Here is a 23449-nt window from a genome sequence, read left to right as displayed (position 1 = left end):
TATTTTAGCCGGTATTGTTTCCGACAAATTTTATATCGTGTCAGGTGATATCAGAGCGTAGTCGATTTTTGTGATCGTGGTGTTCATCGATAGGGTATCATGGCTCGTGGACAAGGTCTATTGGCCAGGTATCGGGACTCAACCCATCCAACGGGAGCAAAAAGTCCGAGCTCTACGAGAGAGAGAGCAAAATATTGAGAAGGCAAGTAAAAGAGTTGACCCTGCGCTTGGCGCAAAAACTAGCCCCGACAAACTATGATCACGATAGTAAGTCGGATGCTATTTTCGAGAGCCCGTTCCATGCTCTAATTCCTCATGGTCGAGTGTGATCTAGTTAGGTTTGATGAAGAACCAGTAAGTTTGGATCTTCAATTGAACTTATCATTCCAAAGTGATCTCATCTTTGATGAAGGTCCTATTTGTGATCTCATTTTTTATGAAGATCCTATATTTGATGAAGAGCAAGATGAAAGTGATCTAATCTTTGATGAAGAGAAACAGAAGAACAACAACCAGAAGAGTAACAAAACAATATCAAATTAAAAATACAAGGATAAAGGATAACAGGAGATAACAGAGATAAACATGCACACCAAAGTCTAACAACTTTATAAACAGGATACACAAGATATAAGAAAACATGCAGAGATACAACAAAAGATGGAGAGATCTTACAACGAGATCTTCTAAGCATAAAATAAAGACTAGCTTAAGCAGAAGACGAAAACAAGAAACCACAAAGCATACCAAAGACTAAGCAAGCTGAGAGGCTCTAGAAGCACTCTGCCCATTACAATGCCTAGGAGGACTATTTATAGACTGCGAATGTGAAATCCGGATTTCAAAAGAAATTAAAACGGGACAGGTGGCCTTTGTACAGTAAAAAGTTTATCTACAGTGACAGGTGTCGGTGCAACAGTGATATCTACAGTGACAGGTGTCGATGCCACAGTGCTGCCGACAAAACAATGCTACTACAGTGCTGCCGACAACGGTGTTGCTCCAATGCTGCCGACAAAACAGTGCTGCCGACAAAACAGTGTTGCTACAGTGCTGCCGACAAAACAATGTTGCTACAGTGTTGCCAACAAAACAGTGTTGCCTTCTTTATCATGCGGCTTTAGTGTAGGTGCGGCTTCAATCATTATGCGGCTGCAGCATTAATCAGTGTCAGGATAAAGATCATAAGGGTATCCATCCGAATCATAACTAGATGAGGAGGGAGGGCTATGAGATGGTCCAGTATATGTGTCATCACTCGAGCTGTCTTCTGGTTCTTCAGGAGGAGGGTGATCTGCAAGCCATAAATGAAGTTGATGCAATAAAGCTGCTCCTCTGGGTGTTTCATCGTTCCATACAGTATTCCCTGTATAAACATCCACAGGAATCCATTCTGACTGGATTCTGTTAATATAACACATGATGATCTTTAATTCTTTCCATAAATCAGTCTGAAATAGCCAGAAACTCAAAAGATTAGAATCATACCGTCCAATGGGTTCTATGAGAGGATGTTGGGTAATGTAGGTATATTCAGAATAAATCAGAGGGGTAAGGTCTTGATGGAAGCTTATAATAATGTAAGGCTTATGGGGATAACCAAATGATTCAAACCATTGGTTATAATGGTAATGTTGATTAAGACTTTATAAAAATTTAAGGCTCTGGGATTGGGGTGTTGGTAATTGTTCCATTGTAAAAAATGGCAATGTCTAAAGTAAGATAGGAGTTTTTGTACATGGAAGTTGAAACATATATGGTGGTTTTGGGTAAGATACCAAAAAAAGCAAATAGCTTCTTTTGGCATGTTGTAGTAGTGCCTGGTCTGAAAAAGAGATAAGAATGGGTAAGTTGGATGGCATCGAATTCCTTGAAAACAATCCCCATGTTTTCCGAGTACTGTTTCATGCATTTTCTACTACAGAAGATCATTTCTGGAATCCATAGTTTTCCTTAGGATAATATCATAAATTTCATCAGGGAGGTCTTGTTTATTATCATCAATGCTGATGATGGCACCCAAAAAGGGAATAACTGGGAGAAGAGTTTCTTTAGAAAATCTTTTTCTTGAGAACATGTCTGCTAAAACATTATTTTTCCCGGAAATGTGCTTGTATTCGACGTTCCATTGGGAAAACCAGTTTGACCATCTTAATAACTGGGGGTTTGGAAGTATTTTGTTTTTAAATTTCAGCATATTAGGAAAGGCAGACAAATCCATTTCTACAAGAAAATTGTGTCCAATGAGATGAAATTGAAACTTCTTTATTCCTCGTTTGACAGCAAGAATTTCTTTAAAAGTAGAATGGTAATGGAGTTCAGAATCTTTAAATCTTCCACTCTTATATCCACAAATCTTTCTTTCTTTTTCAATTTCTTCAAGCAAAATACAAGCCCAAAATTCATAAGATGCGTCAGTTTTCAAAACTCTTTTTCCTGTAGAAGAATTTTTAAAGAAGGGAGATTTCTAGATAACCGTTGAGCTCCTGAACACACTCAGTCCGTTTCTTAGTCCAAGGTGGTGCTTTTTTCTTTAACAAAAGATAGAGTGGACTGGTAAACAAAGAAAGTTTAGGGATAAAAGGGCACATGTAATTTACAATACCTAAGAACTGTTGTATTTGTTTTACAGAAGAGAGAGTGTCAGGGAGATCTAGTAAATGTTTGGCTATATGGGGTTGTAGTTTGTACATACCATCATGGAAGTGCATACCAAGAAAATCTATTTCAGAAGTGGCAAATACACATTTTTCTCCGAGAGCATAATACCGTATTTACAACAAAGGGAGTGGAATTTATCTAAGAGGAGGACATGACTTTCTAGGTCAAGGGAGAACAGAAGGATGTCATCTATATATATCAAAGCCTGGGTTGAGATTGATTCGAAAATGGTCGTCAAGACTTTTTGAAAATAAGTAGGTGCATTTTTCAAATCAAAAGGCATAACTGTCCACTGAAAATGATAATTTGGGAGGCAAAAAGCTGTTTTTGGTCTATCATCAAGATGTATTCCAATTTGCCAAAATCCAGATTTTAAATCAAATTTTGAAAATATGTGAGCATGAGAAATCTGTGAGAATAGTGCAATCCGGTTGGGTAGAGGGAATTTATCATCTGCAAAAAAGGTATTTAAAGGTTGGTAGTTGATAACCAATCTGAGTTTTCCACGAACTTACTCAGCTCTTTTATTCACATAAAAGGCTTCACAAGCCCAAGGATAACTGGTTGGTTCAATCAATTCCTCCTTTATCAGATCATGAATTTCTTGCTTAGCTTGTTCTAACAAATCACGATTTAACCCTCTGTGGGAGGCTTTTGTGGGGTTGATGTCTTCATTTTTCTTGAACGGGAGTTTGACATAGAAGTTTTGGTTTCTCCATAGGGGATTGGTGCACTTTTTCAGGAATTTAGAATGAGAATTGGCACCAGAATCAGAAATCATTTTTTGTCTAACAGTTTCTAAGGTTTGTGGTTGGTCTATACTAGCAATCCAAGGTAAGGTCAAGTTTCTAAAATGAAGTCCTTTAGAGGTCCACTGAAGTTTCACTTGATGTAAAACATCAAATCCTAGTAAAAGGTCTTTGTTTGGTAAGAAGGATCCTAAAAGCTTGTGCTGGATAATAACTTTGGGAAACAACTTAATGAGAATGGGTTTGCTAATTTGGTTTATAGAGAATTTTTCACCGTTAGCAGCCCGAAAGGTTTGGTTACAGTTTTCCCAAAATTGTTTTGGTAGTAAATCAGGTTTCAGAATGTTAGCAGATGCACCAGTATCAAAAAAGGCAGGAACTGTTAGAGGTTTAGAATAGTGCTCATGGAGGATTTGAACAAGGGCAATTGGGGTAGCCTGGGTAGGAAGACTAGATATCTCAGGGATTTCATCCTGTGGAGACAGTATCTCGGGAATCACAGTGTTGCTTATCTCATTCAGCTCAAAATCATCAGAATAGGAAATAGATATCAGTGTTTCTTCGTTTTGCTCATCATCCAGAGAGAATACTGATTCTAAATCATCTTCAATGTCTTCTTCTAAAACTTGTGACAGAAGGTTTATAATCTTCTTTTTTTTCTTCTGATTAGGGCAATCTTTGGCAAAATGCCCTTTTTTTCCACAGACATAGCAACGATGTCCTTTTTTCCTATTCCTTCGAAATCTTGATCTACGAAGATATTTAAATCTCTTGAATTTCTTCTTTTTCCTTTTTTGGTCAACCTTCTCCTTTTTTCCAAAATGGGGACAGGCACATTGTTTTTCTGTTTCACACTTGATCTTGAGATATAGCTTATCACAAGATTTTCCAAGAAGATGCTTATTCTTTTCCATCTGTTTGACAAATTCAACATGGTTACATAACCTTTCTAAAGCATGAAGGACAAATTGATATATCTCACCAAAACTGATATTTTGGATAGTCAATCCTTGATTTTCCATTGTCTTTGTTGCTTCTTTTCCAAGGGTAGGAGGAATAGATTCAAGATACAATTGTTTTAAATTAACATCATCAATACCTCCTATTTTGTGGTACCTTTTGTTCATTTCATAAAAATGTCTTTCTAGGTCTTGTCTTTTAAACGAGCAACATTTAAGCTGGAAGAATTCTTCACGAGCAGTGATTTGTTCATATTTAATAGGACTTGTGAATTCAAATACCAAATAATTAAGAAATTCAACAACAGATTGACAATTCCTTAATTGTGTTTGGCGGTATTCTCCAAGCATTATGTACCAATCAAACAGGCGTCCTCTAAGTCTTACAAGGACTTTTGCAATCGTACTGGCCAAAGTGTTTGCAGGGTTAAGCATCTCTGCATGCATCCAACCTTGAATTTCTCGAAATCTGTCATTCCATTTTGAAGGTGGGATGTCATCAATAGTAAATCCTTTAGATGAATCTCCATGAGTGGGATGAGGTAGAGGTTCCGGAGGGTCCGGTGGTCGAAATTCTTCAACAATTATAGGATCTGGGTCCAAAGATTGGTTTGGGGGGTTCATCATTAAAAATGGATCTGGATTCAAAGAAGGAGAAGAGGATTGGCTACTAAAAGTTTCAAAAGAGTCTGACTGAGAGTCAGAGGATTGGGTTTCTGTTTGAAGGTTTAACTCGGGTTGTCTGGTTAGGTTCTTTAAGAATGTACTCATGTCTTGCAGGGGTTCTGGAGAGGTTAGGTTTTGTGTAGGTACTGAAGATGCGATAACATCTGAATCAATATCATATGACTAAAACATTTGGGCTTCATTTTTGCGAGGAATATTAGGTGGAGGGTGAGCAGGAATTGGCTGTGTAATAGGTGGTTTAGGCATTGGTGTTTGGGACGAACTTGGTACTGAAATTGTTGGTTTTTTGCTTAGCTGGGGGAAAAACATTTCTTCAGGGAATCGTCTTTCATCTTCAAAAGAACTGAAAGATCTGAAACCAAAATTTCTTGGAGGGATGAGACCAGTAGGAGGGTAAAGTGTTCTTGTAGGAGGAAAAGGGTCAGGGTTCCTTAGGGTTGGATAATTTGGGACATAAGGGTTTCCAAGCAATGGTTGGAATTGGGACGGGTATGGTGGCTAGGAATATTGAGCTTTCATCCAAAGGTCTTTCTCAAGACTTTGCAGCTGTTTTTCTAGAAATGCTTTTTCTTTCCCTTTCTGAGTCAACAAATAAGATTGCTCATGAATATCTTTGACTGTATACAGAATTTGTAACAATTCTTAATGCAACAATTGTATTTTTTCTTTTAACTGCATAATTATGCTAGATAAACCCTGTAACTGTGAAGACATATTATTCTGTTTTTCTTCAATCCGAAGCAATGCTAGATTTTGAGACTTTGCATTTTCAGCTTGCCAATTAAGGCTTGCTTCAGCAAGAGAAATTGTCTTTAAGGCGCCAGAAGAATATCTAGTGCTAGGGTTTTTAATCTTCCAAACATGCCTTTCATATTCTTGAATCTTTTCATAATCATGCAATGGTGGAAAATTAGTAGCATAACTAGAATTGTGAGGATCAAAGGCCATACATACATTCAGCAATTGGAACTCTTTCATCAAAAGCATCCTTCTTGTCATCCCATCCAGTAGGGATGATATCAGTAGGTTTAGGAGGTTTAGGTTTGGGACTGCCATATGTAACATAATAATCCCATTTTCCTGAGGGTTCACCAAGTATTCCAATTTTAGAATCACCATCAACAAATCTTTGATGAAGGTTTTGTTGAGAAGTTTTCTTTTTGTTTTTCTTTTTAGGCTTCTCTTCAAAATCATCATTCTGAATACATGTAGCACAATTTGCAACAATCAAACCAATTATGTCCATCCGCAGTTTTCTGTTCATAAATAGGATTCCCATTTTTATCAAATGCAACCACTGGGACTTTTTCAATAAGTCCTTGAAATTGGGTAGGGAATATTTCTTTGGTTTGGTTTTCATTGTTACTTGAAGAAGACTAAAAACTTATTTGGACTGTTCCATCCTGCATTCTTGTCATTCTAGACTGAGACTGTACCACAGCCTAGCTTTGGGTGTGTAAATTCTCATAGTTTGTGACCCAAGTGGATAGAATCAATTCAAGCAACCGTTCCCTTGATATCTGTCTTGGGATGTAATGACAAACAGGCTGGGAGTTATTATCAACTTTAATGAATAAGGCAGTGTTTTCACATTCAAGGGGCAAAGGTGTGACAATATCAAAAGCATGATCCTGGAGCCGGTACACCATTTGATAATGGAGTGTGGCTACAGATGCAGTTTCAATTTGTCTGGTTCCAGTGATTTGTAATTGGACTTTAAAAGCAGAACTCAAATGAGGGTCTTTGATAGGAATATTGAAGTTTGGGAAGAAAGTAACAAAAATGGTACCAGCATTTAAAGTTGTTTGGACTGTATCGATGCAAGCATGCTGATATTCTAGAAACCTGGTGTCTAGCAAAGCAATTTTGGTTACTGCTTCCATTCCTTTCCTACCATGAAAGGTTAAAGCTAGCTTAATGGCTCCAAAATGGATATGGGTATATCCTTCTTTAAGCCATTGAGGGAAAAGGTTTATGGGTAAGGTAATGGTAACATACTGTTCAGCTTGGGTGGCTGGAATGTGGTGTTGGTCAAAAGAAGAGGCTTGAACATACTCTTTAATGGCTTCTGGATTTTTCTTTCCACAAAGTTTCTTGATTCGTTTAGTCCAGTTTAAGCTAGATTTATCATAAATATGATGAGGATTAATTAACTGAGACCGAGTTTCTGAAAACTTTTCAGGAGTGTAAGTTATTTCAAAAAAGTGTTCTTGTTTTGAAAACATGGGTCTTAAATCAGGGCTAAAGGATGAAGACAAGTCTAGGGAAGAAGTATCTGAAACACTTTCATCTGCCATTTTTTGAAAATGATTTTACAGAGTTGACTGTAATTGTAAAAGATAGGTTAAGGCCAACTTTCCTTTTATGGTTTACTAAGTATGAACTCTTTTCCAGGCCATCTTGCCGACTTCAGAACTCTTGTCAAGTAAACCTCAGAAAGTATTGACAGTGGAATGGCATCACTTAAATTAACCTTTAATACGTACTTTGTTTTCTGTTACGAGAGATCCTGGATTAATCAGGCAGATGCAGAGCAAACTAATCCAAGTACGGATTATAGATTAACTCAGTCAACAGTGTAAATAAGAAATTAATCTCAAGTGAAACTTCAGTGGACCTCTAAAGGACTTCATTTTAGAAACTTGACCTTACCTTGGATTGCTAGTACAGAACAACCACAAACCTAAGAAACTGTCAGACAAACAATCATTTCTGATTTTTGTGCCAATTCTCATTTTGAATTCCAAAAAACGTGCACCAATCCCCTATGGAGAAACCAAAACTTCTATGTCAAACTCCCGTTCAAGAAAAATGAAGACATCAACCCCACAAAAGCCTCCCACAGAGGGTTAAATCCTGATATGTTAGAACAAGCTAAGCAAGAAATTCATGATCTGAGAAAGGAAGAATTGATTGAACCAACCAGTTATCCTTGGGCTTGTGAAGCCTTTTATGTGAATAAAAGAGCTGAGCAAGTTCGTGGAAAACTCAGATTGGTTACCAACTACCAACCTTTAAATACCTTTCTTGCAAATGATAAATTCCCTCCACCCAACCAGATTGCACTATTCTCACAGATTTCTCATGCTCACATATTTTCAAAATTTGATTTAAAATCTGGATTTTAGCAAATTGGAATACATCCTGATGATAGACCAAAAACAGCATTTTGCCTCCCAAATTATCATTTTCAGTGGACAGTTATGCCCTTTGATTTGAAAAATGCACCTACTTATTTTCAAAAAGTCTTGACCATCATTTTCGAACCAATCTCAACCAAGGCTTTGATATATATAGATGACATCGTTCTGTTCTCCCCTGACCAAGAAAGTCGTGTCCTCCTCTTAGATAAATTCCACTCCCTTTGTTGTAAATACGGTATTATGCTCTCGGAGAAAAAATGTGTATTTGCCACTTTTGAAATAGATTTTCTTGGTATGCACTTCCATGATGGTATGTACAAACTACAACCCCATATAGCCAAACATTTACTAGATTTCCCTGACACTCTCTCTTCTATAAAACAAATACAACAATTCTTAAGTATTGTAAATTACATGTCCCCTTTTATCCCTAAACTTTCTTTGTTTACCAGTCCACTCTATCTTTTGTTAAAGAAAAAAGCACAACCGTGGACTAATAAACAAACTGGGTGTGTTCAGGAGCTCAAACGATTATCCAGAAATCTCCCTTCTTTAAAAATTCTTCTACAGGAAAAAGAGTTTTGCAAACTGACGCATCTGATGAATTTTGGGCTTGTACTATGCTTGAAGAAATTGAAAAAGAAAGAAAGATTTGTAGATATAAGAGTGGAAGATTTAAGATTCTGAACTCCATTACCCATTATACTTTCAAAGAAATTCTTGTTGTCAAAAGAGGAATAGAGAAGTTTCAATTTCATCTCATTGGACACAATTTTCTTGTAGAAATGGATTTGTCTGTCTTCCCTAATATGCTGAAATTTAAAAACAAAATACTTCCAAACCCCCAGTTATTAAGATGATCAAACTGGTTTTCCCAATGGAACTTCGAATACAAGCACATTTCCGGGAGAAATAATGTTTTAGCAGACATGTTCTCAAGAAAAAGATTTTCTGAAGAAACTCTTCTCCCAGTCATTCCCTTTTTGGGTGCCATCATCAGCATTGATGATAATGAACAAGACCTCCCTGATGAAATTTATGATATTATCCTAAGGAAAACGATGGATTCCAGAAATGATCTTATGCAACAGAAAATGCATGAAACAATACCCAGAAAACACGGAGATTGTTTTCAAGGACTTCGATGCCATCCAACTTACCCATTCTTATCTCTTTTTCAGACCAGGCACTACTACAACATGCCAAAAGAAGCTATTTGCTTTTTCTGGTATCTTACCCAAAACCACCATATATGTTTCAACTTCCATGTACGAAAACTCCTTACCTTAAACATTGTCATTTTTTACAATGGAACAATTACCAACACCCCAATCTCAGAGCCTTAAATTTTTATAAATTCTTAATCAAACATTACCATTATAACCAATGGTTTGAATCATTTGGTTATCCCCATAAGCCTTACATTATTATAAGCTTCCATCAAGACCTTACCCATCAGATTTATTCTGAACATACCTACATTACCCAACATCCTCTCATAGAAACCATTGGATGGTATGATTCTAATCTTCTGAGTTTCTAGCTATTTCAGACTGATTTATGGAAAGAATTAAATATTATCATGTGTTATGTTAACAGAATACAACCACAATGGATTCTTGTGGATGTTTATACAGGGAATACAGTATGGAACGATGAAACACCCAGAGGAGCAGCTTTATTGCATCAGCTTCATTTATGGCTTGCAGATCACCCTCCTCCTGAAGAACCAGAAGACAGCTCGAGTGATGACACATATATTGGACCATCTCATAGCCCTCCTTCCTCATCTAGTTATGATTCGGATGGATACCCTTATGATCTTTATCCTGACACTGATTAATGTTGCAGCCGCATAATGATTGAAGCCGCACCTACACTAAAGCCGCATGATAAAGAAGGCAACACTGTTTTTGTCGACAGCACTGTAGCAACACTGTTTTGTCGACAGCATTGTAGCAACACTCTTTTGTCGGCAGCACTGTAGCAGTACTGTATTGTCAGCAGCACTGTAGCAGCACTGTGTTGTCGGCAGCACTGTAGCAGCACTGTGGCACCGACACCTGTCACTGTAGATATCACTGTTGCACAGACATCTGTCACTGTAGAAAACTTTTCACTGTACAAAGGCCACCTGTCCTGGCCACCTGTCCCGTTTTAATTTCTTTTGAAATCCGGATTTCACATCCGCTGTCTATAAATAGCCCTCCGAGGCATTGTAATGGGCAGAGTGCTTCAAGAGCCTCTCAACCTGCTTAGTCTTTGGTATGCTTTGTGCTTTCTTGTTTTCATCTTCCGCTTAAGCTAGTCTTTATTTTATGCCTAGAAGATCTTGTTGTAAGATCTCTCCATCTTTTCTTGTATCTCTCCATTTTTTCTTATATCTTGCGTATCCTGTTTATAAAGTTGTTAGACTTTGGTGTGCATGTTTGTCTCTGTTATCTTTTGTTATCCTTTGTCCTTGTATGTTTAATTTGATATTGTTCTGTTACTCTTCTGATTGTTGTTCTTCTGTTTCTCTTATGATGTTTTCTGCACATCTCTCATTATTGTTTTCTGCACATCTCTCATTATTGGAAGAGCAAGATCAATGGAGAGCAATTATCCTTGAGGCAGCAAGGATATCTAATTTTCTTATCAAAGGAGAGAATTTATCCTCGAGGCAGCAAGGATATCTAATTTTTTTATCAATGGAGAGGTGGAGACTCCAGATGTTGACTTAAACCCAAAGGCGATCGAGCCTTTGGAGATGCATGATGAAGAAATAGATGCATACATGGTGTGCCCTAAGGAAAATTTTGAGCAATTTCTGCAAGTTTATGTGGCTCAAAAATCGACCCTTTCCTCGAGGGCTTATCATTTTCAATGTGGAATCATTTTTCAATGCGGAATTGTTAAGTTTCGATCGGTGTAGTAACCCACAAGTCCCAGGATCGTGTTTGCAATATTTGGGTGGCTCAAGATTGTGCTTGCAATATTCAGGTTGAAGAAGGACATAAGGAAAATTCATCTTATCGCATTTTAAAACTCGAGGTCGAGTTTTCTCCAACCAAGGGAGAATGATGCAGATCAAGAATAGGTCGATTAAAATTTTATTTTATTTTTGTTATTTTTATTTTTAGAAGTTATGGGAGTTTTTTTTACTATTTTTATTTTATTAGGATCAATTTTTAGAAATAGGATTTAGTAGGGATTTTTTTAGTTTTGCTTGATAAAGTTATATTTAAGGAAGGTGTCCGTATTTTATTTTGGCAAGTCAATCTAAGAGGTTTGCTTCCTAAAGTCATTATATTTTTTTAGAGTCCATTGTAGCAAATCTTGGAGAAAACCTTTTAGCGGTTTGCTTCCTAAGATTGAGGTTGATAGATTTCTTTTAGGAGGAAGGGTATGCTCTTCTATTGAGCGTGGGTTTTGGTAAGGGTTGAAGTTCACGTGATATAGTCTTGTAAATATTAGATAGCGTTGAAGTCACATGATGGTCTTATTAGTAAGTATATATTAGATAGAGTTGCATTCTATTAGAAGTTCTTTTTAGAACTTTTAGAAAAAAGGGGACTTATCTTTATGTGGTACGTGGCTAGGAGTTATCTTAGTAAAGGTTTGAGTTTGTAAAAGGTGGATCGTACAGTGAAAACAGATGAATTTTGTTAATGAAAAAACTTGGTCTTGTCAGATCGTGTAGAGAGAGAGAGAGGCCCTTTGAGGGTATTTTCTTCCCTCTTATATGTATAGGCCCGTGCTGGAATACTCGGATCCACACATTTTGTTCGTTCTTCTTGTGATTTCCTTCACGATTTTTATTTCTCTCTTAAACGTGGTTATTTTGCCGGTGTTGTTTTCCAGTAAATTTTATACTGCGTCAAAACTTCACCAGCAAGTTGTAGACCTACTCAACAAGGGGTTTATTCGAGAAAGTATGAGTCCATGTGCGGTGCCGGCATTGTTAACCCCAAAGAAGGATGGCATATGGAAAATGTACATTGGCTATCAACCGGATCATTATCAAATATCGGCTCCAAATTCCAAGGTTAGATGATATGTTGGATATGTTGGGGGGTGCCCAAGTGTTCTCCAAAATTCACTGATTTAAAAAATGGACCGCCCAGCGCCTTGGCGACCGCCTAGGCGATAAAACTGGGTGGTCCGTCCCTGGGCGGCCGCCTAGGGCCCGCGCCCCGCTCAGAGGCAGAAAAAATGAAATTTTTTTTTTTTCATTTTGTTATTTTGAAAGATTTAAAGGTTAAGAATGATTGCTTTTAGGTTCAAATGAACCCTAAACCCACAAGAAGCCCCTTTAGAATAAACAAAAACCTTCGAAAAACTACATTTCATTGGATCGATCATCGAATCATTGAAGTTTTTCTCAAAGTTTTGGAGTTCAAGTAACCAAAGTAAGTGCATTTTTTAGATTGCTTGCTTTATTTTGAGATATCTTCTTCAGGAGTTAGTCGGAGTGGAGATCCGGGTTGGAAATATGGATACAACCCGAATCCAAATGACAAAAATCACGTTAGATGCAATTTTTAAGAAAAAGATACAAAAAGAGGCATAAACCGGTTTAAGAAACATCTTGCCGGTATTAAAAGGGGATGTCGCCCCTTGTAAAAATGTTCCTGAAGCTGTCAGAGAGGAGATTAAGCAATTTTTAAGTTATGTAAAACAAAAACAAGAACAAAATCCTTGTCATAGATCTATTTCTGCTACTCCTAGAAAAAGTGATCCGGGTTGGAAATATAGATATAACCTAAAACCAAATGATAAAAATTGTATAAGGCGTAATTTTTGTAAAAAAGATACCAATGGGTGTATTAGCCGATTCACAAAACACCTTACTGATGTTAGAGGTAATGTTGCTTCTTGTACAAAGGTTCCTGAAGAAGTTCGAGATGAGATTAGACATCTTTTGAATTTTGAAGAACCAAAAAAAGATGAAAATAAACCTTGTTCTATGGAAGTATCTTCTCCAGCTTCTAGTCGTCGGAGTGGTGATCCGGGTTGGAAATATGGTTATATCCCGAATCCAATTGATAAAATCGTATTAAATGTAATTATTGTGGAAAAGATACTAATGGGGGCATTTATCGGTTTAAAAAATACCTTGCCCGTATTACGGGGGATATTGCCCCATGTAAAAATGTTCCTGAGGCTACCAAGGAGGAAATTATACAATATTTGAATTCAGAGAAGCACAAAAAGAAAGGTACAGCAGTCAAGACTCCTAAGGCCTCATCTGCACAGACTACACATACTAGTAAGAGGAAGGTAGAAGAAGAGGAGGAAGAGGCAGATTCAGAAAAAATAGAGGATGAACGTTGTATTGAAGAGAGAGATGACTCTGATGATGATGGCCTCCCCTATGATTCATATGATGAGGCTTGCGCTATTGATATTCCTTTTGATGATGATGATGGTGATTGAAGACTCTTGCCTCTTGGAGCCGAGTGTTGAGTGTTGAGTTTGTTGACTGTTGACTTTTGTTAGACCGTATATTTTCTAAATTTCTGTATATTTCTGTTGTGTTGGGTGTTGACTTTTATATCACTTATATATAGTTTTACAGTTTACTGTTTTAACAATATGGATTATCAAAATTCTCTTCTCGACTTCTATTTTTTTATTTTATTTTATTTTTTTTTCAAGTTGGATTGTTGGAATATGGTATATTGGGACAATGGGATTTTTATTTTTTTTCAACTAGGCAGCCGCCCAAGTTTTGGGCCCCCTCCTAGGCGCTAGGTGGCTTGGACCCCCCAGGCCGCCTAGGACCCGTCTAGCGTTTTTTGATACACTGCTAAATTGATCTAAGAAGTGGGTACCACCAAATTTGAATTAATCCAAATGATGAATGGAAAACCGCATTCAAGACTCGTAAGGGTCTATATGTGTGGTATGTCATGCCATTCGGTCTTATCAATGCTCCTAGCACTTTCATGCATATGAAGATCAGGTTCTTCATCCATTCATTGGTTAGATGATATGTTGGATATGCTGGGGGGTGCCCAAGTGTTTTCAAAAATTGATCTAAGAAGTGGCTACTACCAAATTCGAATTAAGCTGGATGATGATTGGAAAATCGCATTCAAGACTTGTGATGGTCTATATGAGTGGCTTGTCATGCCATTCAGTCTTACTAATGCTCCTGGCACTTTCATGCATATGAAGATCAGGTTCTTCTTCCATGCATTGGAAAATTCGTTGTTGTTTATTTTGATGAGATATGCTTGTGTATAGTCCTGACCCAAAAGAGCATATTGAGCACTTAAGGGCTGTGTTAATCTCCCTAAGGAGTGAAAAGCTTTACATTCATCTTAAAAAGTGCTCTTTCTTGACAGATTGCCTGGTTTTCTTAAGCTTTATTTTGTCCTCTACAGTGTAGAGGGTGGATAAAAGTAATGTAAGGCTATCCAAGAATGGCCTACACCTCAAAGCATCCATGATGTGCGAAATTTTCATGGATTGGCTTCATTTTATCAGAGATTTATCAAGAATTTCAGCACCATCTCAACGCTCTTGACTAAAGGAAGCATGAAGAAGGGAGGATTTTAATCATCTGCCTAGAAGAGCTTTTGACTTTGATTGGCGTTTGAGTTAGACTATGGTGCATCAAAAGTTGGTGTTGGTGGAGTACTCAGCCAAGAAGGGCATCCAATAGCATTTTTTAGTGATAAACTCAAAGAGGATAGGCGGAATTACTCAACATATGATTTGGAATTCTATGACATGGTGCAGGCCCTACAGCATTGGCGACACTATCTCATTCAAAAAGAGTTCATCTTGAACTCATACCATGAGGCACTCAAGTACATCAATAATCAAAGTAGCATTAGTCAAAGGCATTTTAAGTGGGTGGCTTTCTTGTAAGAATTCCGTTTTGTGTTAAAGCACAAAAAAGGGTGACTTAATCAAGTGGCGGATGCACTTAGTAAATGTGCGATGCTGCTAAACTCTATGAGTGCATGTGTCCTTGGCTTTGAGGAAATAAAAGGGCTATATGAAGACCCAGATTTGGAGAAGTTTGGAGGTCATGTATAGAAGGCAAGCAAAGGAGCATCCAACTCCATGATGGATTCCTCTTTCGAGGCGATTGTGTATACCCAAATGCTCTCTACAAGAGGGCATCATCAAGGAGCTGAATGCCAGCAGTTGGGTGGGCACTTTGGTCGTCACAAAACCATTGCCTTGGTGGAGAAGTATTATTGGCCAAGAATTCATTGAGATGTGAATCACTATGTGAGGTGATGCCAAATTTGCCAAGTTTCAATAGGTCGCACTCAAAATACAGGACTCTACATTCCCTTACGAATTCCAAAATATACATGGGAGGATGTAGGCATAGATTTTGTGCTTGGTTTACCAAGGACCCAAAGAGGCATGGATTCAATTTTTGTGGTTCTTGAGCGGTTCGCTAAAATGGCCTATTTTATCCCATGCAAGAAAACCATGGATGCCTCATATATTGCTAATCTCTACTTCCAAGAAGTAGTTAAGCATCATGGCATTCCCAAATCGATTAAATCGGACCGTGACACCAAATTTCTCAGCCATTTTTGGAGAGCCTTATGGAAAAGACATGGAACTGATTTACACTACAACATTACATATCATCCACAAACAGATGGTCAAACTGAAGTTGTGAATTAGACATTGGATAGAGACCAAAACAATAGGATTTAGTACATCCTCAAGCTGAGTTTGCTTACAACTCAATGGTGAATTGATCGACTGGAAAGAGTGCCTTTGAGGTGGTTTATGGACACATTCCTTGTCACAACCTCGATCTTGTTCCTTTGCCAGATTCAGCCCAACCAAACATAGCATTCGAGGACCTTGCTGAATATATAACAAAAGTCCATAAAGATGTTCACCAAAGGCTTGAAGCAAGTAATGCAAAGTACAAAGAAATTGTTGATACTCATCGCTGCAAAAAGGTCTTCAATAAAGGAGATTTTGGGTGGGCATACCTAAAGAAAGTAAGATGATTTCCAGCAAGAGCCTACCACAAGCTCAAAGAAAAGAAGGTTGAACCATGTCACATTGAGCGGATCAACAATAACTCCTAGAAGATTGAACTTCCACAGCATATCCAAACTCACCCCACCTTCAATATGCAATATCTCACCAAGTATTATGGTATTTCGAATACAAACTCGGAGCGAATGGGGGAAAACAGTCCCAATGAAAGTTAATTTCCAAAACTGGGCATGGGAATATACTTGTGAGTTTTTTGGTAGAAAATTGGGTAGCTTTTAAAGAGCATAGAAAATGTGAAAACAAGTATAAGGTGTGCCATTTTGAACTCAGATTATCTTTTAAACATACAGCAGTTTACTTGTAGCTTTTGGTAGAGCTTGGTTCCCACCCATTTTATCTCTGTGTGTTTCTCTTAGTAAGTTGTACCTCCATAGTTTTTGCCGCATCAAAAATCAATCCTCATATTTTGTTTAGGATATATACATATATATATATATATATATATATATATATATATATATATATATATATATATATGACAGGGCCCATTACCAAGTATTCCACAATCCAAGCAATTTCCTTGACTAGTGCTGTGAAGAGCATATTCCAAATGTTTGGGCCTCACCCAGCAATTCTGTAATAATTCGCGCATGCCCAATAGGAGTAATAACGTTCTTAGTAAATTAATATACGCATCTAAAGTAGGTGGCATTTACATAATTCACGCATGCCCAATAGGAGTAATAACGTTCTTTGTAAATTAATATACCATCTAAAGGAGTGGCACTTATTACCCAGATTTCATTCCACTTCCTTCCAAGTATTTTATGCAACTTGAAAGGTTTAAGTGTGACATTTAATACCCTTTCAAGGAAACTATAAGACTAACTTTTTCTGATTATAAATTTGAAGTACCAGATCTACCTAGAAGACTGCATTAAATAGTATCAAACTTTAGAAAATTTAAAATTCAATGCAGCTAAACCATTCCAATAGTAGATAGATGCAATCATTAATAGTAATAACATGCAGTACCTGGGATTAAACATGAACTTCTGCCAATGATTGAGCAGCCCTTTATGGAAGCGATTTCCCTGAAAACTTAGAAGGTAACTGCATCATTTCTTGGCAAATAGAAAAGGAAATTTGCAAAAGCCAACTGAAGGTTAAAAAATAGCATTAAGTATGATTAAATCATGACTTCTACTGTAAATGATGACATTCACTAGCATAAATTCTGTAGATAGTTATGATCAGTTCTCTTACATCAATAAAGTGAAGCAACAGCTACATCTTCTCTGAAACCACATTGTCCTTAAAGATAAAGCATGTAAACTCAATTGATGTGGCAGGTAGAACATGGTCAGTGTGAACTTATGTGACATGGATTCTATGACAAGGGTCCCATACCAGTGGGGGAGACATATGGACATGGACACGAATAAGGATTCTCCGAGTTCAAGAGTCCCAGAAACTGGATTCTTCATAAACGTAGACAAACTGAATCTGACACATGGATTCTTATTATGGGGTGTTGGATTCTTTTCTCCAGTGAATAGTACAATAAAATATATTATTCCAGCTTCTCTCTACATTTTTGAGAAGTTTTTACCTCTCTCTCTACCTTTTTGAGAAGTTTTCACCTCTCTCTCTCTCTCTCTCTCTCTCTCTCTCTACGTCCCTTATGTTTTGGGAAAGTAGCATAAACCCCCAATGTTTCCAATCTCTCTCTTCCAACTCTACGTTTTCTGAAAAATAGTATTAACAACCACCACCTTGTTTCCTTGTTCATTGTAAATTAAAAAATAAGAACATGTTGTTTTTGCTATCAACGACATAAATAGAATTAGAATTTATGTAAGGAAAAAGTTTATATAAGGATGAAACCTTAAAATGTAGAATTAAAGATTCACAACAAAATTCCATCAAAAAAGGTTGCATTGATGTTGAAAAACCTTCTAATTGATCACCTCGACATCGAGATGTACACATGTTAAAAAGAAATAAAAATTTTGAGTCCCAAAAATAGTGTATCCTGCAACACATTATCTAGACCGTCCATTTTTAAGATGTTCATATGTTTATAGATCTACTTGATTTTAACAATTTTGGAATTTAAAATTTTATCATTAGATATGAAAATAGATTTTCAGATAATCCTAAGAATTTTTTATACCAAAATTACATGTTATGATAAAATTTGGAGGTGCGCCGTAATTGGATTGTTTAAGGTTGCAACTTTATAGAAAACACACCCTTTATGTAATTCCCATGCATACATTAACAAGCACCAAACTGTTTTATTCTAAATGTGAACCAAGAAAACGAGAACTCGCTATTTCTTTTTCATACTCTCCATTCAATAAAACGAGAACTCGCTATTTCTTTTTCATACTCTCCATTCAATAATATATACATATATATATATATATATATATATATATATATATATATATATAGGAAAAGAACTTGTACGCCCATGTGCGTACTGCTACAGTAGACACCGAAAGGCATAAATTGAATCTGGGCCGATCTGACGGTCACGACCTCATTTCGTGTTTGAATTTTAAGTTTTTTCTACAAATCCAAATCACTTGAAAATTTAGGCGTGTGTTCTTCATAAATAGGCAAATCTAATAAAAATATCAAAAAAATATTTTACATGAAATAAAACCAAAATATCCCCGAAAAGTTTCGGGGATATTTTGGTCAATTTATTTTTTGTGAATTATTTTTGCTATATTTTTATTAGGTGGGCCTTGATGAAAAGAACACGCACCTAAAATTTCAAGTAATTTGGATTTGTAGAAAAAAAATTAAAATTCAAACACGAAATAAAGGTTGTGGTCGTCTCGTGACCGTCAGATCGGCCCAGATTCAATCTGGGCTGTTGGGCGTATTCTTACAGGTACACCAGTCGGCGTATTCTTACAGGTACACCAGAATTTAGCCATGTCGCTGAATTCTACTTTTCGGGGCTCGAAGAATCCGACGCCATGTATCCATGTCCTACACCGACACGCATACCCTTATCAATGCAACATAGGTGCAACCAGAGGCTGAAGCTTTCATGCATTATCTGTCTTCTCTGTTTATTAGCAACAAACTGCCTTACGATGAAGATTGTCATTACTATTCGCTAAGAGTCTAGTTTCAAGGCACTCAAATCTAAGCTTCTCAAGAAGTTGGAGCTGCTTCATTTTCCCTAGCAAAATATCCAACCACCCAGGTACCAAACCACCAAGATCTTATCTGACCCCCATATTTTAATTTAAATGCTCTGGCATTGCTCCTCTGGAACTGCAAGGCATGAAGATCTTCCCAAAAATATGCTCCAAAAATCTTTCTTATGGCATTGAGAATAGGGCTAGCTGCATTAGATAGTTCAATCATAAAGAGGATCCGGGCTTTTCACTTTATCTTTATGATGATCCATAGAGGATCCAGGTTAGAACCAACCCCTTAGTTGGCTAAACCTCGTCAATCCACCATCGCAGATGTGAGCCAGGGATCAGAGGGAAGAGGACTTTATTGTAGTCCAGTCAATGAAGCCTCTACCCTCCAATAAGTCAGAAAACAAATCAAGCTCAAAATAAATAAATAAAATTATCCCACTCAATAAAAGTGAGTCTGGATGCTGGATTATGACCAAATCAACTTAGCAACACAAAAAAAAATTTATTCAATAGTTGTGAACATATGGGAGGTGACTCGTTTTATGGGGGATGATATGGCCATAAGGCCAATCAGTGGATCCTCCCTTGGCAACACTGGGAACATTATCAGATGCAGATTAGAACATCAGAATAAAAGACTCAATACCTCAAAGCAGAATGGGTAGAATATGAAAGGCTATGAGAAGCTCAAAATAGAATGGGTGGAAAACTTTATAACTCAATGAAGAATCGCTCACGGAAAATTAGATATGTAGAACGAGAAAATTAAATGGCTCAAAGTAAGAAAAATAAACGAAAAAGATAACCAAGTTCCGAGATATGATTGAGAATTGGCAAATGATAGTTACCTTAACCACATGCCATGTGTAAATCACAAACAAGAGAGAACACAAAAAATATAAATACTCAATCCTCAACGGCGACTGAACCAGTGGGATTTGCTGAATCATGGTAGCATCGCATGCATATCCACAATTGATGTAAAAGGACAGGAACCATGAGATCTTCCTCTCAACGTCCACAAAAGTACCAGAATCCAAAATCTACATTTCAATGAAAGATATTCCACATGCATAAAAAATGAAAAGAAGGAACATAGGAAGATCGAGCACATATGGGGATCTTATTACATGAGATCTTTGATAAAAAGACCAGTTTCGACTTGGGAGGGACCTCAGACACAAAATCCTATGTTGCAACCTTGGATATAGAGGAGCGAGAGGGAAAGGGAGAGGAAAATTTAGGTTTCCTCCATAAACTATAAATAGATGTGGGAGGGAAGGAGAGAAATTATTTTTATCATCAGTAAGGCACTCATGTGAATGTTAGAGAAGGGCATACAAGAGGCAACTTGTGAAGGACACAATGACGCAAAATAAGAATCAGGGCGATTCTAACACATGCTTAATGAATTAGCACATGATACAGGTATTTGTCCTCTTGAGAGTTGAGACATAACATACAATTGAAGATCAACTGGAAAGTAAAAAGTAACTGCATTTTGACTGACTATACATGCCAATAATTTACACAAAGAAAGTATCTCTGCACAAGCATATCTTTCAATAAAAAATGTATCTCCAAATTCTGAATCATGAAACCCCATTTTCTGATTCAAAACCATAAAAGCCAAAACAAATCTTCAATAAGACTTACGCCAAAGGCCAAAATATTTAGTAATGCAAGATAGGAATATGTTTGTTTTGAAGTAAATCGATGCAAGCCATTTCAAACCTGAAATTACACTAACAATCAGGTTATGCACAAATAACCTCTTAACTTTCCATTAGGTTCTCCACAATATAGGAAAAGGAATTAATTAGGAATATGGTTTCTATGAGTCCTCGGGGGATACAAACCCCCCCCCCCCCCCCCCCCCGACGTATAAACTACGTTTCCATTAATTAGATTACATAAGTACTTTTTCATAAAAGTTCTGGCACTTGTTTCACTTTTGAATGTTACCCAGACAATATGATGGGAGGCAGTATATGAGAGTACCAGTTCTGTGAGGAAAGCCTGTTTGTTGAGACCTTCTAAGGCAGTGTATGCTGCATCCAGTACACGGGAGAGGTATGCTACGACTCTGACCATCATTTTTGCAAAGCCTTGTAAGCTGAGCTATTTATAGTGAACAATTGAACAGTATTATTAAGTAAACATTTTCAGGATAAATTGGAGTCACCGTATGCAAGCATTTGTTGGCCTATGGTCAGGAGCATTTCCATCATCAGGAGAACGATAGTCACTGGCCTTCTGCTCCGCCCCTAGAAGCCGTTCTACCTGCATAAGCATATCATCAGTGATATGAAAATGCTGCATTGGTCAATATTAGAAGCATAAAAAAACAACCACATACAATTAGACATGCATTCAATCGGAGTACATTAAATTCCTAGCTCTTAGGTTTTCTTTAACACCATGCCGCTTGCAGAACCCTTTGCCTCCATCTTCAGCATCGCCCTAACGTCCCTCTAGGTTAATAACTAGCAAAATGAGGTTCCAAAAAACATATCATCCATAAACAACATCAATTAATCAAATAAAGAAGTCTATAATCCAAGGAAGCATACAGAACTGGCTAGAGGAAAGTAGTTCTGTAGCACAAGCAGGACTGAAGTTCCAAAGCAAGAGTGCCAAACTAATACCTAAGCACTCGGCTCCAGTTCCACAAGATAAAAAATGGGTACTGAAGAAATGACAAAGTAGTTATAGGTATCTATGATCTCCTAAATACAAAGATTTTACAGCAACTAGGGGTCAAGCAAGAATTCACATGTTATGATCATGTACAAAAGGGATAACTACACAATGAAACCTACTCCCCCCATGTAATTGTTCCTTCCTTTCTCTATAGTTGGCAGCATGGAGCAAAGAGTATACAGGCAATCATCAAAAGACCATGAAAAGAAGGGTAAAACAAGTGCAATACAAAAGCAGATTCCTGAGATCAATGCTATAAACCAATATTGTCAACTTCCTTCAGGCACACAGCAACCAAGTACAAAAGTTAAGCTGCTCACACATTTGATAAAGCCAGTCCTTGGCTGCATGTATGTCAAAAAAAGAAAAGAAACATTGCTCATAAGTAGAGCATTTGACAGAGCAATTCTAACTGCATGCAGTGAACATAAAAAAAGATAAACAGTTTCTTGCTACAATAACTGTTGATATCTAGGATGATTAACCATAATATAGAAAATCCATATAAATACGAGAACATCTATTGAGCACATCTAACATGTCAGAGACATAAAACAGATAAAATAAGAAAAGCAAAAGGACCATCCTCTCACTGTACTGTATGATGTCTAAAAATTAATATGACATGAGTTGGAAGCTCAGCACTATTTCACGCATAAAAGGGGTCGTTGTTTTATCAATTTCACTTTAGTATACAGTGGATGGAATTCACAAACCTCAGCCATCACGGTATCAATACATTGTTGCAACCCCTTCAGTGCAGCACCTTCAGCACTGGACATTGCTGTTGCCATTTCTTCACAAGAGGCAGCATGAGCCCCATCCACAGGTAGTAGTAACCTAGAAATGGAGTTTGCAAAATACTGCAGAGGCAAGAAACACAGTCAGTACATGAACTTCATAATCAAAAGAACAGTTTCAAGATAAATTCTGAAGGGGTCATACTTGTTGGACTACTGTCACATTACTAGTTGCACGCTGCACAGCTACCATAAAGGATCTGAAACTGCTTTCACCAGCAGCAGCAGCAGCCTCTGCCTAGTTATTCAAAGCAAAGAATAGATCATCTTTACTGATTGCAAAAATAAAATAAAATTATAAAAAAAAATTCAAGTACTATCCTAAACCAGCACAATTTCAAGACTCAAAAATCAAAAAAAAAAAAAATCTGATAAGCATCTGATTCTGTATTTAGACTCGTAATCTTGCTCATTTCACACTAGAGAAAGAGAAAGAGAAGAGAGAGAGAGAGTATGAATCCGATTGTAACATTCGTTGTTCTATATTTAGACGTGCCCATTTCACACGAGAGAGAGAGAGAGATGGATTGTAGGGCGCGTGGTAGAGAGAGATGCGATGGTCAAAAACATAGGCAGCAAAACAATAGAACATATGCAAAA

At 37.2% G+C, this 23449-nt stretch overlaps 1 protein-coding gene and 1 long non-coding RNA gene across 6 annotated transcripts in view; both read right to left on the bottom strand.

Annotated features, from left to right (window-relative positions):
• SEC10 (exocyst complex component sec10) overlaps positions 1-23449 on the bottom strand; it is a 56251-nt gene that overhangs the window by 5498 nt on the left and 27304 nt on the right. For all 5 annotated transcript variants that reach the window (XR_016051431.1, XR_016051430.1, XR_016051429.1 and 2 more), the window contains 5 exons: positions 22995-23087; positions 22766-22912; positions 21532-21629; positions 21348-21432; positions 17206-17264 (listed from right to left, as the gene is read on the bottom strand). Coding sequence is in view for 2 of the 5 variants with exons in the window: in XM_020673299.2 (XP_020528958.1) it covers positions 17206-17264; positions 21348-21432; positions 21532-21629; positions 22766-22912; positions 22995-23087 (482 nt within the window). In the remaining 3 variants the exon portion in view is untranslated. The remainder of the gene's footprint in view (positions 1-17205; positions 17265-21347; positions 21433-21531; positions 21630-22765; positions 22913-22994; positions 23088-23449) is intronic.
• LOC148782927 (uncharacterized) lies at positions 13708-16299 on the bottom strand. Its single transcript, XR_016051432.1, has 2 exons — positions 16161-16299; positions 13708-16029 (listed from the first exon to the last, which is right to left on the bottom strand). It is a non-coding gene; the product is annotated as an uncharacterized LOC148782927 (long non-coding RNA).

The sequence above is a fragment of the Amborella trichopoda genome, chromosome 3 (genome assembly GCF_054954075.1).
Source record: "Amborella trichopoda isolate Santa Cruz 75 chromosome 3, AtrichopodaSantaCruz75HAP2 v2.0, whole genome shotgun sequence".
NCBI lineage: Eukaryota > Viridiplantae > Streptophyta > Magnoliopsida > Amborellales > Amborellaceae > Amborella > Amborella trichopoda.
Note: the sequence above shows the minus strand (reverse complement) of the source record. Positions and strands in the feature narration are given on the sequence as shown.